The sequence below is a fragment of the Cucurbita moschata genome, unplaced genomic scaffold (genome assembly GCF_002738365.1).
Source record: "Cucurbita moschata cultivar Rifu unplaced genomic scaffold, Cmos_1.0 Cmo_Scf00014, whole genome shotgun sequence".
NCBI lineage: Eukaryota > Viridiplantae > Streptophyta > Magnoliopsida > Cucurbitales > Cucurbitaceae > Cucurbita > Cucurbita moschata.
The window spans coordinates 3,745,261-3,758,138 of NW_019268530.1; the positions used below are offsets into that span (position 1 = coordinate 3,745,261).

The 12,878-nt window shown below is 38.4% G+C and overlaps 3 protein-coding genes across 8 annotated transcripts in view; 1 reads left to right on the top strand and 2 right to left on the bottom strand.

Annotated features, from left to right (window-relative positions):
- The window catches only part of LOC111452007 (mitochondrial import inner membrane translocase subunit TIM22-4), a 4,474-nt gene extending 2,236 nt beyond the window's left edge, over positions 1 to 2,238 (bottom strand). Inside the window, exons 1-3 of the mRNA XM_023092524.1 lie at positions 1,972 to 2,238; positions 1,452 to 1,642; positions 1,293 to 1,365 (exon numbers count right to left, since the gene is read on the bottom strand). Coding sequence (XP_022948292.1) covers positions 1,293 to 1,365; positions 1,452 to 1,642; positions 1,972 to 2,134 — 427 coding nt within the window. The 5' untranslated portion in view covers positions 2,135 to 2,238. The remainder of the gene's footprint in view (positions 1 to 1,292; positions 1,366 to 1,451; positions 1,643 to 1,971) is intronic.
- A 551-nt stretch (positions 2,239 to 2,789) lies between these two features.
- On the top strand, positions 2,790 to 7,699 carry LOC111452003 (transcription initiation factor TFIID subunit 15b-like). Of its 5 annotated transcripts, none has more exons than XR_002712063.1 (8): positions 2,790 to 3,094; positions 3,450 to 3,570; positions 3,766 to 4,513; positions 4,827 to 4,977; positions 5,095 to 5,173; positions 6,160 to 6,378; positions 6,509 to 6,565; positions 7,358 to 7,699. XR_002712063.1 is itself a non-coding variant. In XM_023092516.1 (6 exons), the coding sequence occupies exons 1-6, from the start codon at positions 2,875 to 2,877 to the stop codon at positions 6,281 to 6,283; spliced, it is 1,443 nt and encodes a 480-aa protein (XP_022948284.1). In that variant the 5' UTR covers positions 2,790 to 2,874; the 3' UTR covers positions 6,284 to 7,682. The 5 variants fall into 5 exon arrangements, 1 of the variants encoding a protein (XP_022948284.1); XR_002712065.1 differs by having other exon boundaries at positions 6,509 to 6,545; XR_002712064.1 differs by having other exon boundaries at positions 6,160 to 6,545; positions 7,358 to 7,682.
- A 1,096-nt stretch (positions 7,700 to 8,795) lies between these two features.
- On the bottom strand, positions 8,796 to 12,139 carry LOC111452005 (protein FLC EXPRESSOR-like). Of its 2 annotated transcripts, XM_023092521.1 has the most exons (5): positions 11,919 to 12,139; positions 11,253 to 11,878; positions 10,128 to 10,291; positions 9,959 to 10,044; positions 8,796 to 9,213 (listed from the first exon to the last, which is right to left on the bottom strand). In XM_023092521.1, exons 2-5 carry the CDS (start codon positions 11,810 to 11,812, stop codon positions 9,109 to 9,111), a joined length of 915 nt encoding a protein of 304 aa, XP_022948289.1. In that variant the 5' UTR covers positions 11,813 to 11,878; positions 11,919 to 12,139; the 3' UTR covers positions 8,796 to 9,108. The 2 variants fall into 2 exon arrangements, with proteins under 2 accessions (XP_022948289.1, XP_022948290.1); XM_023092522.1 differs by having other exon boundaries at positions 11,253 to 12,139.
- Positions 12,140 to 12,878: the final 739 nt, after the last annotated feature.

The window sequence follows — 12,878 nt, forward strand, 5'->3', positions numbered from 1 at the left end:
CCCCCCCCCCCCCCCCCAAGCTTTTTATCAATCTTCCCGGGTTGGCAAATAAAATAAGTTACATTTTCAAAAGATATTTGAATCAAGGGCTGGCCACTGTCAAATACCTGTCAAGGGCTGTATGATCTAACCGGTAGCAAATTTCCAAATGTAAGGCAGCGTTGACATCACTACTATAGTTCCATATGCTTTAAATTTGAAATACGAGGAAATCTAGGAATGGGAAAGAATTCTTCAGATGCTGAAAATCTGAAATGTTAGCAGTGAGAATGACAGGTCAATCAGGACCCTAGAGAAGTATTTTCTAGCGAAACCCTTTGTCATAGACTTAATGCAACTAGTTATTTTCCAAAAATAAGTTTAAGGCTTCATGGAAAGACTGGTATCTAATGTTAGGTAAAAGTTTTACTTTAGACTATGCTTGAAGGCTTAAACATAAATGAAGACCAGGAAAGGAATCTGCACATCTGTTTCCCAAATCGCCATTTATTATACATGAATATATTGAGAATGCTAGATGTTTTTCTTCTCTCTTCACGTTTCAGCTGTCGTGGAGAAACTTTGTGTTTCTGGGATAAGCTGGGTTAATCCCTTCTCGACAAAGGACGCTCTCCTCGGTGATTCCTTAATCTAAAAGGATGGGTAGGCTACTTTGGCCAAATGCTTCTAGAGTTATTCTATGTGAGGTTTAGCTGGAGGATCTTTCAAGATTTGATATCAGGTCAGGTTTAAGTAGTTTTAAATATCCAAAGATGCCCCTAGGAGACCGATGCCTTTGTCTCTTTGCAGCTTTTGTTCACAACAGATCGAGAGAAAAAAGGGCACAAGCTAGCACAGCAGTGTTATTGAAAGCGAACAGGTTATTCTCTGGCAACTTGAAGGATGAAATTTCAACCAAGATCAGTCAGAAAGTATAGTAAGGAAATAAATTAGCAAGGCCAATTGAACTTCTTGTGCACACATGTATACCCTATCCCTGCAAATTTCTTTGTAATGTGACCCGGAAAACAAGAGCTTATAATATTATCCTTAGAATTCAAGGATGCAGAGGTAGAGCCTATAGAACATTATTTCCTACTGCAAGATCGAGGTCATAAACTTATAATTTCATTCTGAACACGAATCAATCTAAAATGCACGAACTCCAGTATTTTAGCTCAACAGGAGTACTGAACCCCTGAATTTTTTTCGTGAAAGACATTTACATGCCTAGAAGCTGAAGGATTCACCACATGGTGACACTTGAGTAGAAAATGAGGAACGTACATGGATACAAGGGTAAGAGGGCCTACCTTTAGCTGATATTGAACCACCAGTTACACAACCAGCGACTACTGTATTAGTTATATCATGTTTGGCTCGAGCCTAAGCACATGAAGAAAGAATTAGATCCCATAAAATCACATTCAGAAACTGAGAAGAAAAAAAATAATAATAAACGATCATGATACCTTTTCTACAACACATTCTGCTGCTGAGAAAACGAAGCCCATAACTGCAAACGCTTTTGCAGAACCCCAACTACGCCGTCCCATTTGTTTTGCAGTATAAACAAATTGCTGTCTAGCAGTCATCTCGTCTTGCATTAATGGATTATCCAATGCCCCCAAAAATAAACCCATGAACAATCCAAGTCCACCGCCTGCAAATATTTCAGCACATAAATTATGATTAAAGCAACATATACACGGTGGCTGAGCCTCTCAATCTTAATCGTCTAGGCAACTAAATATACAGCCCAGACTCAAACTAAAATAGGAACAATTTAACAGAAACTATAAGGCATCACATTTAAGAGACGGAGAGATAGTAATACTGTTGTAAACGATAAGAGGAAAAAACATGAAGATTCATTCCAGTATTGGCAAGAGAAACTAGAATAAAGTACATGAGTGAGAATGCGGGAAATGATTTACAAAAAGCAACAAGCAAATTGTAGTTAAAACAACTGAAAGAAATTGGCTAACGTACCCATGACTCCACTAACAACACTGCGAACTGCACAGTTGTTCCAAATATCTTGGCCGCGAATCTCCTCGACTGTAGGCATCCTTATAGGCTCCAATGGCGGCTTCTCCAACTCGCTCGAGCTCGCGGGATCGTGCGAAGATCCATCTCCAGAACTGGAAGCCATTGATGTGGAGAAGAGATTGATACGAGAGGAAGAAGAAAAGCTTCAAGGATTGAGAAGGAGCGAGAAAGCAAGAAAAGCGGGGAATCTGCAAGAAATAAAGCTGAGGGCCTGCTGGGAGGGAAGAAGGGCAAAGAGGGAAAATAGCCTAAATAAAACCCGACCCACCCACCGGGTCGGGTTTTTTGTGGCCCGCCCATGTTATTTCAAACGGGTCAAGGTAAATTATTGAGGAAGGGATGAATCAATTTTATCAAATTAGACTTAAATTTGGACTAAATTAATAATTTTATTTTAAATTTTTACTAAATATTATTTTTTTACCGGATTAAGTTGATTGAGGCAGAAATTAACCGCTCATAATTTTACCAAAATTTACAGATTTTAGCTAATATTATTTTTATTTTATTTTTTTATTAATTTTATAGTATACAAGAATGAAAATAAAATTGATTTTTAAATAAAAATTTATGAAAATGTCAAAATTACAACATTCTAAGGCTTAAAAAATATGTAAAGAATCAAAAAATTAAATTGGGCCGGTAGAGGCCCAAGTGTTTTAAGTTGGCAGGCCCAATTGTTTTAAGTTGGGCCGCCCCAAGTGAATGGAATCTAAACTTTATCTTCAACTTGCGGAGGTTTCTACACCTGCACAAATTTATTCAACCCTAATCCTCCATCTTCCTCTCTTACGTCTCTCTCTCTCTCTCTCTCTCTCAACTTAGCCCTAAAAGAAAAATCTAATGTCTGGTATGTACGATCAAGGAGGAGACGCTGCTCCTTCGTCTTACGGAGCCCCTGGAGGCGGTGGAGGAGGATACGGCGGCGGAGGGTATGGAGGCGGTGGTGGCGGATATGGTGGAAAGGGCGGCGATGGTGGATATGGCGGCGGAGGCCGAGGCGGCGGCGGTGGTGGTAGAGGATATGGAGGACGAGGTGGTGGCGGAGGCTACGGTGGGCGAGGTACGTGCTTCACTTGTTTATTAGATTTTATCTTCGTCGTTTAGAGACAAGCATCTTTGGGGAATAGAAACATCTTTTGAAGGAATAATTAATTATTTATCCTTTATTTTTAATTATAGTCGAGGAGGTTTTCTTTTAATTTATGGGTTCGACGATGTTTTGTTCTGTATTGCAATATCTTGGGTTTTTCGTGCTCTTAGGTGGGGTGTTTGGCTTGTATTTCGGTAGGAAGTTTCCAGTGATCAGAGATCTAATATGATACTAATAACAAATTGCTTTTTCTTTCGCCTTAAAGACTGACAATTTCTTCCTTACCTCAATCTTTTTATCTGCTTATTGGTTTGATCGAATTTAGGAGGCGGTGGTGGTGGTGGCTATCAAGGAGGAGATCGTGGAGGGCGAGGTGGTGGACGTGGTGGGGGAGGTGGTCGTGGTGGAAGCGGGAGAGATGGCGATTGGGTCTGCCCTAATCCTGGGTATGATTTGTTTTTTCGTCGTCTATTACTGGGTTATTTTGTTTTATTTTTTTTATTTTCATAGATTCATCGAGCGGTTCAGCATCCTTGAATGCATAAATGTCAGACATTTATGATGGGGAACTTGTATACAGTTGTTCTGCTATTAAGTTTATTTGTTGTTGCTAATATTTTTGTTTTTGAAATGCCAAATAGCTGTGCGAATGTGAACTTTGCTAGAAGAGTGGAGTGTAACAAGTGTGGTACACCATCACCTGGTGGTGCCAGTGACAGAAGTGGTGGTGGTGGTAGTGGAGGATATAATAGGGGTGGAGCTGATGGGGGTTATGGTGGTAATCGTAATGGCAGAGGCGGTAGTTACCATGGTGGTAGAAGTGGAAATCATGATGGTGGTCGCTATGAAGGAGGCAACAGAGGTGGTAATTCTTATGGTGGTCACCAGGGAGGAGAGGATAGCGGGTACAGTCAGGTTCCTCCATCATCAGCCCCCCCATCTGGTGGTGTTGGTGGCTCTTATCCACCATCTTATCGTGGTGGAAGTGCAGATTATGGTACGGATGCAGTTCCTCCGCCTGCAAGCTACAGTGGAACTACCTACCCTCCAACTTATGGTGGTCCCACTGGTGGCTATGGCAGTGATGGTATAGGTGATGGACGGAGTGCGACTGGTCGTGGTGGGCCGTCAGCTGGATATGATGGTGCTTACAATGCAGGTGGTAAAGGTGGTGGTTACAATGCTGGTGGTAGAGGAGGTGGAAGCTATAATGCTGGTGGTGGTAGAGGTGGTGGTTATGGAAGTACACCAGCAGCAGAGCCAGCACAGGTGAAACAGTGCGACGAATCTTGTGATGATTCTTGTGATAACTCAAGAATCTATGTTTCGAATCTGCCAACAGATGTGACCATTGATGAATTGAGAGAACTATTTGGTGGCATTGGCCAAGTAAGTAATTTGTCATTAAACTATATTTTGTTGCATTTGATGTTTTATCCTCGTTCAAAAGTTATGTCTTTTAGTTCTTGAGGCATTTGTTTGTGATATTGGAAGCTCTTATAGTGTTAGTTCTATTCTCCTTGCCTATGGAGCGTCTAGAATTGATATTCTCATTGGCAATGGGCTAGCTCTATTCTTATTGCCAATAAACTGTGTTTCGTTTCTTAAAGTGCTGAATAAATTTTTTCAGCAATGGCTTTTGCATTTAGCATCCGATAGTGAACTGTTTAATTGAAGCCTTCTTTCAATTTCCAATTTGAAGATTGGAAGAATCAAGCAGAAGAGGGGCTACAAGGATCAGTGGCCTTGGAACATAAAAATATATACAGATGAGATGGGAAATAACAAAGGCGATGCATGTGTATCATATGAAGATCCCTCAGCGGCACATTCTGCTGGCGGTTTCTATAACAGTAATTACTGTGCTCTTTAGTTTAGAATAATAATAATAATATTAGCAATTGTTTTTAATTTTAGTTTAAACTTATATACGTTATCATTATTGTATGGTCATGTTTTTGTACTCTCAGATTATGATTTGAGAGGTCATAGCATCAATGTTGCAATGGCTGAGAAGTCTGCACCGAGGGCGCCTACATACAACCATGGGTATTTGCTTGCTATTGTTATTTCAAAACAAATAGAAAAGTCTGCGTTCTTGAGTATAGGAATACATATATCTTGAAATGTGTACTTCGTAAAGTTCTTGCTTTTTGTGAGTTGACGAGCACGAGAAATTGGCTATTGTAATTACCAAGTTGATAAAAGCTAAGAAGACCTTTGGGTCCCTATGTTTTCTCCTCACACATGCGTGCACAAAAAAATGAATCTTGTCTGCAGGAACCAGGTTAGGTAACTTGCAGTTTTTGCCAAAATATCAGATACTGTTTGATATTCCCAGACTCCATGCTATCTAGGAACTCTGTGTGAATACTCAATAATCACCATGATCTTGAGTTCTCATACATGATGCTATCATTGATACTTAGATTTGATTTTTTCTCTGAAATTCTAATTTATTTTGAAAATTGGACTTTTAATTAAATTTTTTCATGCTCATTTTAGTAGAAATATGTTATCTATTAGTCTTTTTTTGAGTTTAGAATTAATTATTTGATTGTCTCAAGATCATTTTATACTTGTGACTTTTTTTCCATAAATTCCAATAGGTTTTTTTTGGGGTAGTTTTTTGTTTTATTTAGTTTGGGGGTGGATTACTTATCTCCCTTCTTTTTGTGCCAATTTGTGTTTCTTACAAAGATATTTAACTAATTTTTGGTTTATTCGGCCTATGATTGATGACCTTATATTGGACTGCCATTAAATTGATTTTGTAATTCAATATCCAAGTATGTAGGATATGAATGGTTGCACCTTTTTTTGTTATGATTGTTGGGTTATGTTGCAAGATGCAACAATAGCTATTTTTTGTTTTAATTGATTTTTAGAATTAATCGTCCGGTAAATTTGTTTTGTGTAGAATGTGACTTGTTTTTTTTAAATGCTTCTGTTGTCTGAATGTGCAAATTATTTTATTAATCATGCTTTAAAAAAGATTCGTTCTTTTTCTTCTAACTCGCCTTTTCATGTTGCAGTGGTGGTGGCAGAGGTGGATATGGAGGTGGTGGTGGTGGTGATAGACGTAGAGATAGCTATAGGGACGGAGGCTCAGGACCTGATAGACATCAGCATGGTGGAAATAGATCTCGTCCTTACTGAGCAATTCGGCATTGAGCATTTTATGTAATGGGAATTGTGATCTTAGTGTTTTAATTTTGTTCCGTGGCTGGATTCTTGAATTGGAGACCAAAGAGGTAGGTTGTTCACTTTCTATGGGCAAGAGACCTCTTTGCTCCTTTTTAATATATAATAGTGGTACCTGGAGGGGTTATAATCTTGCTCAGGCTTGAGATTAACCTAGTTGTGTGAATGTCTTTTTTATAGAGGCAGGCGGATAATCTCCAAACTGCTTGTTGCTAAGGTAGGTGTTGATGTTTTCAGGTGAGTGCTTCTCTTTCCATAACCATCCTTACAATTTCACCGGTGCTGATGTATAAGCTCCTCCTGATCTCAGACATCCCTTGTTGGCTCTGATGCAAAGCATATCTTATAACCTATAATTATCATTTCTGCATTCATATTTTATTTATTTATTAAACATTAACTTGCCTCTCTTCTTTACTTCTAAATTTCATTCATTATTTCTTAGGGATTACTTGAAAATCTTTATTATTCCTTTATTCGTCTAGCATGTGCTCAAGGCTGCTTCTGATTTTTCAAATTTGTCTTCTATTTTTCAAGAGATTATCATATATCATGTGCTCAAGGGTTCAGAAAATTAGAGATGAGGATAGCTCATATCCAATATAGAAAACTTCAATTTCTTGAGGTCTATTACTGGGTGTAAATGGATTTTAGGCCTTTGCAATGTTGCATGTTTTTGCCGATTTCTGTTGTATGTAGACGTCGGGATGACGCTCCAAATTTTTAAAAAAGACTCATTTTAGTGTTAGATCTCAAGGCAAGTTAACCTCATGAACTGTGATGCTCTGCCATTGCTAGTTTCCTTCTGCATATTCAGTGACTGCAGGAAATATTTGTGAGCAATAACCTTGGAATTGTGTCGTATGAGTCTGATTTTGTTATTTGAAAAAGGACAAGTGGTTGTTTCTAGGGGTCTTTGTTCATATAATTTTTGTCTATATTTATTATAGTTCTTGAAATGGGTTCATAGTTGTAGTACCCCGGCCTGATTATGAGTGTGACAATCTCGATTGCAATTGTGTTGTGCAGAGGAGCGATCGATCATAAGAAATGCTATTGAGCTCTTCAGTTGATTGGTGTCATGAAAGAACAAATGAAGATTTACATTTGAAATCGATGCTTGAGATCTGATTTTAATGTCTTCATCCAACAGTTTGGGGAATGTTTGTGGCTTTGAGTTGGGTTACCGTACCAAAGTACTGTTCTTAAGAAACCAACAACCTCATCTGTTGTATCGGTTTTATAGTACGCTCTCTCCCACGGTCAAATGGTGTTTGATTCCCTCCTAATTCTTGACCGTACCATATGATTTTGAACTCGAAATCAGAAAAGCCCGAAAGAAAATTGAAATGTACTTTATGTTTTAGAAAATATTTGTAAGTGCAATTTAGTTTAAATTATTTAATGATTCATTAATCCACTTTTAAAATGGTATATCTTTTATTTATTGGGCTCTTAATCTCATATTAATTAATTGATTTAACGAATCTACTTTTAATTATTAACTATTTTTAATATTTTTAATTGGTCAAACGTTTGAGATCCAGTTTCATATCAGATGTTTCAGGTTTATTTTGATCCAAGAATCAAGACCTAATTAGATGATTACCTTTATTGTTAAAAAACTCCCTATTCACCCCCTTGTTGCCATATTGATCCAACCGTCTCTAGGTTTGTCATACTGATCCAACAATATCTAGGGTTGCCATATTGATCCAACCCCCCTCTTGCCATACTGATCCAACAATTGCTACGGTTATTGTACTGATCCCCCTATTGATCTAACAATCGTTCTAGGGTTGCCATCAACCGATCCAACAATCACTCTAGAGTTGTCATACTGATCTAACAATCGTTCTAGGGTTGCCATCAACCGATCCAACAATCACTCTAGAGTTGCCATACTGATCTAACAATCGCTCCAGATTTGCCATATTGATCTAACAATCTCTCTAGGATTACTATACCGATCCAACAATCGAGACTCAATCTTTTTGTTTTGTTTCTTTTTCTCCCTTCGTCTCCGGGAAGGATGGATCTGTCTGAATCTCTTATTAGTGGACTTGTCCACTCAACCCAGCAGCTGTGGAAGTTTCTCTATGGTTATCATTAATGGATAGATATTTATTATTGATAACTTAGTTACTAGGGAAAGATTTGCAGTTGTGTCTAAATTAACTTGAAATTTTAGAAACTACAGAAGAAATAAAATATTTTCAGTCATTTTCATATTTATTGATAGCATAGTTGTGTCTAAATTAATATGTGACTTTGCATCAGTGGAAGGAAGGGTACAACTTCGTTTAACTTTTATTTTATAACTTGATTATATTTCTTTAAAACGAAGTTCGAAATTAAAATAAGAAATTATTAAAAGAAATTATGATACTAAGAAATAGACGTTCCAATTTCATAATTGATGAAATGTGAAAGGATGAGAAGAAATAGTTACCTTGTTTTGTTCAACATCATAAGATGCTTCCATTACATGGTTCTACTTCTAACGAGCTTTAAGAATATATCCAAAATTTAATCAGTGAATCAAAAGAGATGTCAAAATTTAGATATTGAACACTTCTCAGAACTGCCAAGGGTCCCCTAACAAGTTAAAATGTACATGACAGTGGCATACCTCCCCGGCGACCCTGGACGAAAGAACTCCGATGGAAAAACAGCTTCTGCGGCAGTATTTACAGTGCCTTCCGCCTGTTATGGAGTCTAGGACACTGAGACTCCTTCCTCATCGAGCACAAAATTTGTCCATACATTGCTCTGCCCGTTTATTGCATATGTGGTGGTGCTGGTTGCACGCTGTAAAGGGGTCCATGCGTCGGTGGTGCGTGGGCGTATTGCGAAGCAATATTTACACCGACTCCTCCTTGAACCTAAAACAAACCATCATTCTATATTATGGATAGAAGCAATTTGGTAATCATTCATAAATCTTATCAATGACATCAGTACGACACAACTAGACAATTTGAATGTAGCTTAGCAGTTAAGACATCAATTCTGTTGGACTCAGAAAATGTTACCCCGTAAAATCCCATATATTTACTCGTTAATCGAAGGCAAATCATAATAGAATAAACCCAAAACCCACCTGCTTAAGTTGTAAGGGGGCATAGGGCATGTTTTCCAACCCCATAAAACCACCTTCACAGTCGCCTATGCAGAATTTTATAACAATTTTATGGTCAATGAAAAGGAGCAGCCATGTTGCTTGGTTCATAGATTTGGCTTTATACGTCTCGTAATGCTTTTAGTTTTGATTTCAAACACTTCAATATGAAGTGTTCACTAACCAATTCATTAGATGATTAGACCTATCCTTCACTCTTGAAAGTACTTTTGAGTGCTGTCTAGTCCAACACTAAGGCTGAAAGCATTCTATAAGTATCCTTTCAAAGAACACTCTAAGGTGTTTTTTACTCTTTGCAAAAGTACTTCTATATTATTATCAAACGTAACAATTGAGTCTGAAATGCGTTTGGCATCCCAAACATAACCTAGATTATAAGATGACTTCATGTTCCAACGAATTTTAATGGTGTTCACCAAGAGTCAAGGTAGAACCAGCCCTGCAATGAATTTCTGAGCCATGGAACTAATACAGACATAGAGGAGTACCTGACGCATGCCATAAGGATCAGGGGGATGTGAGCTCCCACTGTATCTTATGTCAGGATGGCCATAAGTTGCAGCATAACCAGGAACTGTATGAAAATGCAATGTAAAGAGAGTTAAGTGACAAAAAAAGGAGGATGTATAAGCTACCATATATGAAAAGAAGGCTTACAAGGACTTGTTACAGCTGCCGCAGCCCTTGCTCTCTTCTCAGCATTGGCCAGTTCAGCCTGCAATTTCTCAACTTCCTGAGACATGGCAACCATACCCTTTTCCATGGCTTCACTCTGCTCAAGATTACTGGCGCGTGTCTGTTTCTCGTATTCAATAGCAGCCCTGTTCAGATCAACAACAGATAGCAAGAGGTAATTCCCAAGCCTCAATTATGCTCATCAAACAAACAGAATACTACATTGCATTTCTTCTGCATAAAAAGAAGAATTGTACCAATTCACTAATTTTTTATCAGGTTGTTTTGTTCTACAATCATAAAAACAAGAAACATCGGAGTTGGCTATAGAAAAACAATGAAACTTCAAAATGCCCATGATCCTCAAAAGAAACTACTTATATTTTCATTCCACTAACATCTCCGATTCGAATGGTTGGTTAAAAGGAAAACAAAAGTGATTCTCTAGATACCAATGGTTAAAGCAACTTCATAAAGGATATTTAACACAATATTAGTGCAGAAGAGAATTGTGCAAACTTTGCTAGACATGATAAATTGTTCACGAAGTAAGATCATACAGGCTCTAGACTTAAACAAGACATAGTTCTGCACCAAGTGAACAGATATTAGGCTTGTTTTCTTGAACAAATACTCGTTTTTTTTTTTTTCTCTCTTTTTGTGGATAGATGGTCTTAGTATATATTGTTCTTGAACCATGCCTTTCAAAAGTAGCCTTTTCACGTAAACATATACTACTATGAAGGGGTGTCATTTCTTCACAGCTATAGCAATATCCACAAAGAAATAGCTGCACCAAATGAACGCACTTCAGAGTTTTTGAATAGTTCAAGTAGTTACCAATGTTCAAAGAAACTGAAAGACAAGGCATTAACATCACAGCATTAAGGTTTTGCATTTGATATCTTATTTGCGGCAGAAACATACAGCTAGCGAGCAATTAGCATAGAGTATCCCAACATTTAAGCTAATATAGACTTTGTGTCAAAACAATCAAATCCAGGAAGAACAATTAAAGGGATAAACCTTACCAGCCAACTCAAAATAAATTGATGCTTTAACATGAAAAGGTTTATCTTCGAACTTAAGGGAGAAATGACAATTTACCTTCCTCTTTGAATTTCATGGTGCATTCTATCAATTTCAGCTTTAATAGACGGCAATGGCTGTGACTCTGAAGAGGTTTTAGAAAGGTTGTCGCGAATTGCTTGCAACTCCGTCGTTAACTCTTGCTTTACGGTACTCAGCTTCTGCATATCCGCCCGCACTTGAACGAGCTCTGCCATCATAGCGTCCATGGCACGAACCTCAGCGCCCATCTTCAGCGATTTCTCATAAACCTCCCTCACCTCTGCGTCTGTCTCGGCCTTGACTTTAGCCGCAGTGGCCGATAAGAGCCGAAGCTCTTTCTCAGCCGCTGCTAGCTCTTGCTTGAGCGCCACGTGAGTGGCTGCAAGCCGTTGGTTGTCGGAGAGGAGAGTTTGAATCTCTCGTTGCTGCGCTGATATCCGATCTTCGAGAAGGATTGCCTGGTGAGCCCTCGAAGAACCGCCAACGGAAGTTGAGTAAGGAAGACGTTGATGGGCTCGACGATCATCACTAGGGCTTCGGCTCAACGGAAATTCGCGTCGTTTCAAGGAATTCGGCTGATGGCTTCTTCCGGCCATGTCTTTGGATAGCGTCTTCCTCCTCTTTCGATACTCTTTGTATTGCACAGTCGACGGCGACGGCGACGGGATTCTGTTCCTTATTTGGAAGGGTTCCGCTCGTCGTTTGAAGTGATGGGATCTTGGCGACGGCGGTCTTGGATTCTGTTCCTTATTTGGAAGGGTTCCGCTCGTCGTTTCGTTCGTCGGTCGCCGGCTTACAGTCGACGGCGAGAATGTGTACTAATGGGCTTTGATTTTAAGCCCATTTATTAGTGGACGTGGTATAGGGTTTTTGAACTCACTTCCAAAATGGTCCTTCCTTGGTCCCAAACTTCAAATAATTTTTATTTTAACATTTTTATCTTTAAATTTGTTCCGCAAAATTTTAGGTTTTTACCCCTCAAGAGATAGATCATTCAACTTTGAAATTTGTGTTTAGTACATACATCCTTGAATCGAGCTTAAAATCTCCAAAACCGTTGAGAAAACTGATGATCAAGAGCTTCTAGTCCTCGAATTTCTTGTTCGAGTTTTTACCCTAGGTGGAGACATTGAGGGGAGAATTCTTTTGCTTATTTTTTTATTTATGTATTATTGTTGCTAGTTTTGTTTAGTTTATAGATTAGTTTATAGATTTGTGATCTCTGGCTACTCACTTAACAACGTCGCTTATGTCTAGCTTTGAGATATGAGACCATAATTTTTTGGACCAAAAGTATTTTAATCAACAATGGCTTCAAGTTTCACATGCAAAATGGTTAAACTTCGCTGTTCAACTGCAATGAAGGCAAGGTAAGATAAGGTAATTTCTTGTGTTTATGTGAACTGCTCGAGATTTTCTTTATCCCTTTGGTAAAGATGCATGAACACTAGAGAAAGTTTGACTAGCCTATCGTCTCCATGGTAGAGACTTGGACGACATGTGTTAGAGACTTTGACACTTTCTCAATACATATCGAATACTTGTTAGCATAATAGATACTGGTTAAAGATGAAAGGACCCCGCTTAAGATCTAACAAAGCCACACAAAAAAAAAAAAAAAAAAAAAAAAAAAAAAAAAAAAAAAAAAAAAAAAAAAAAACC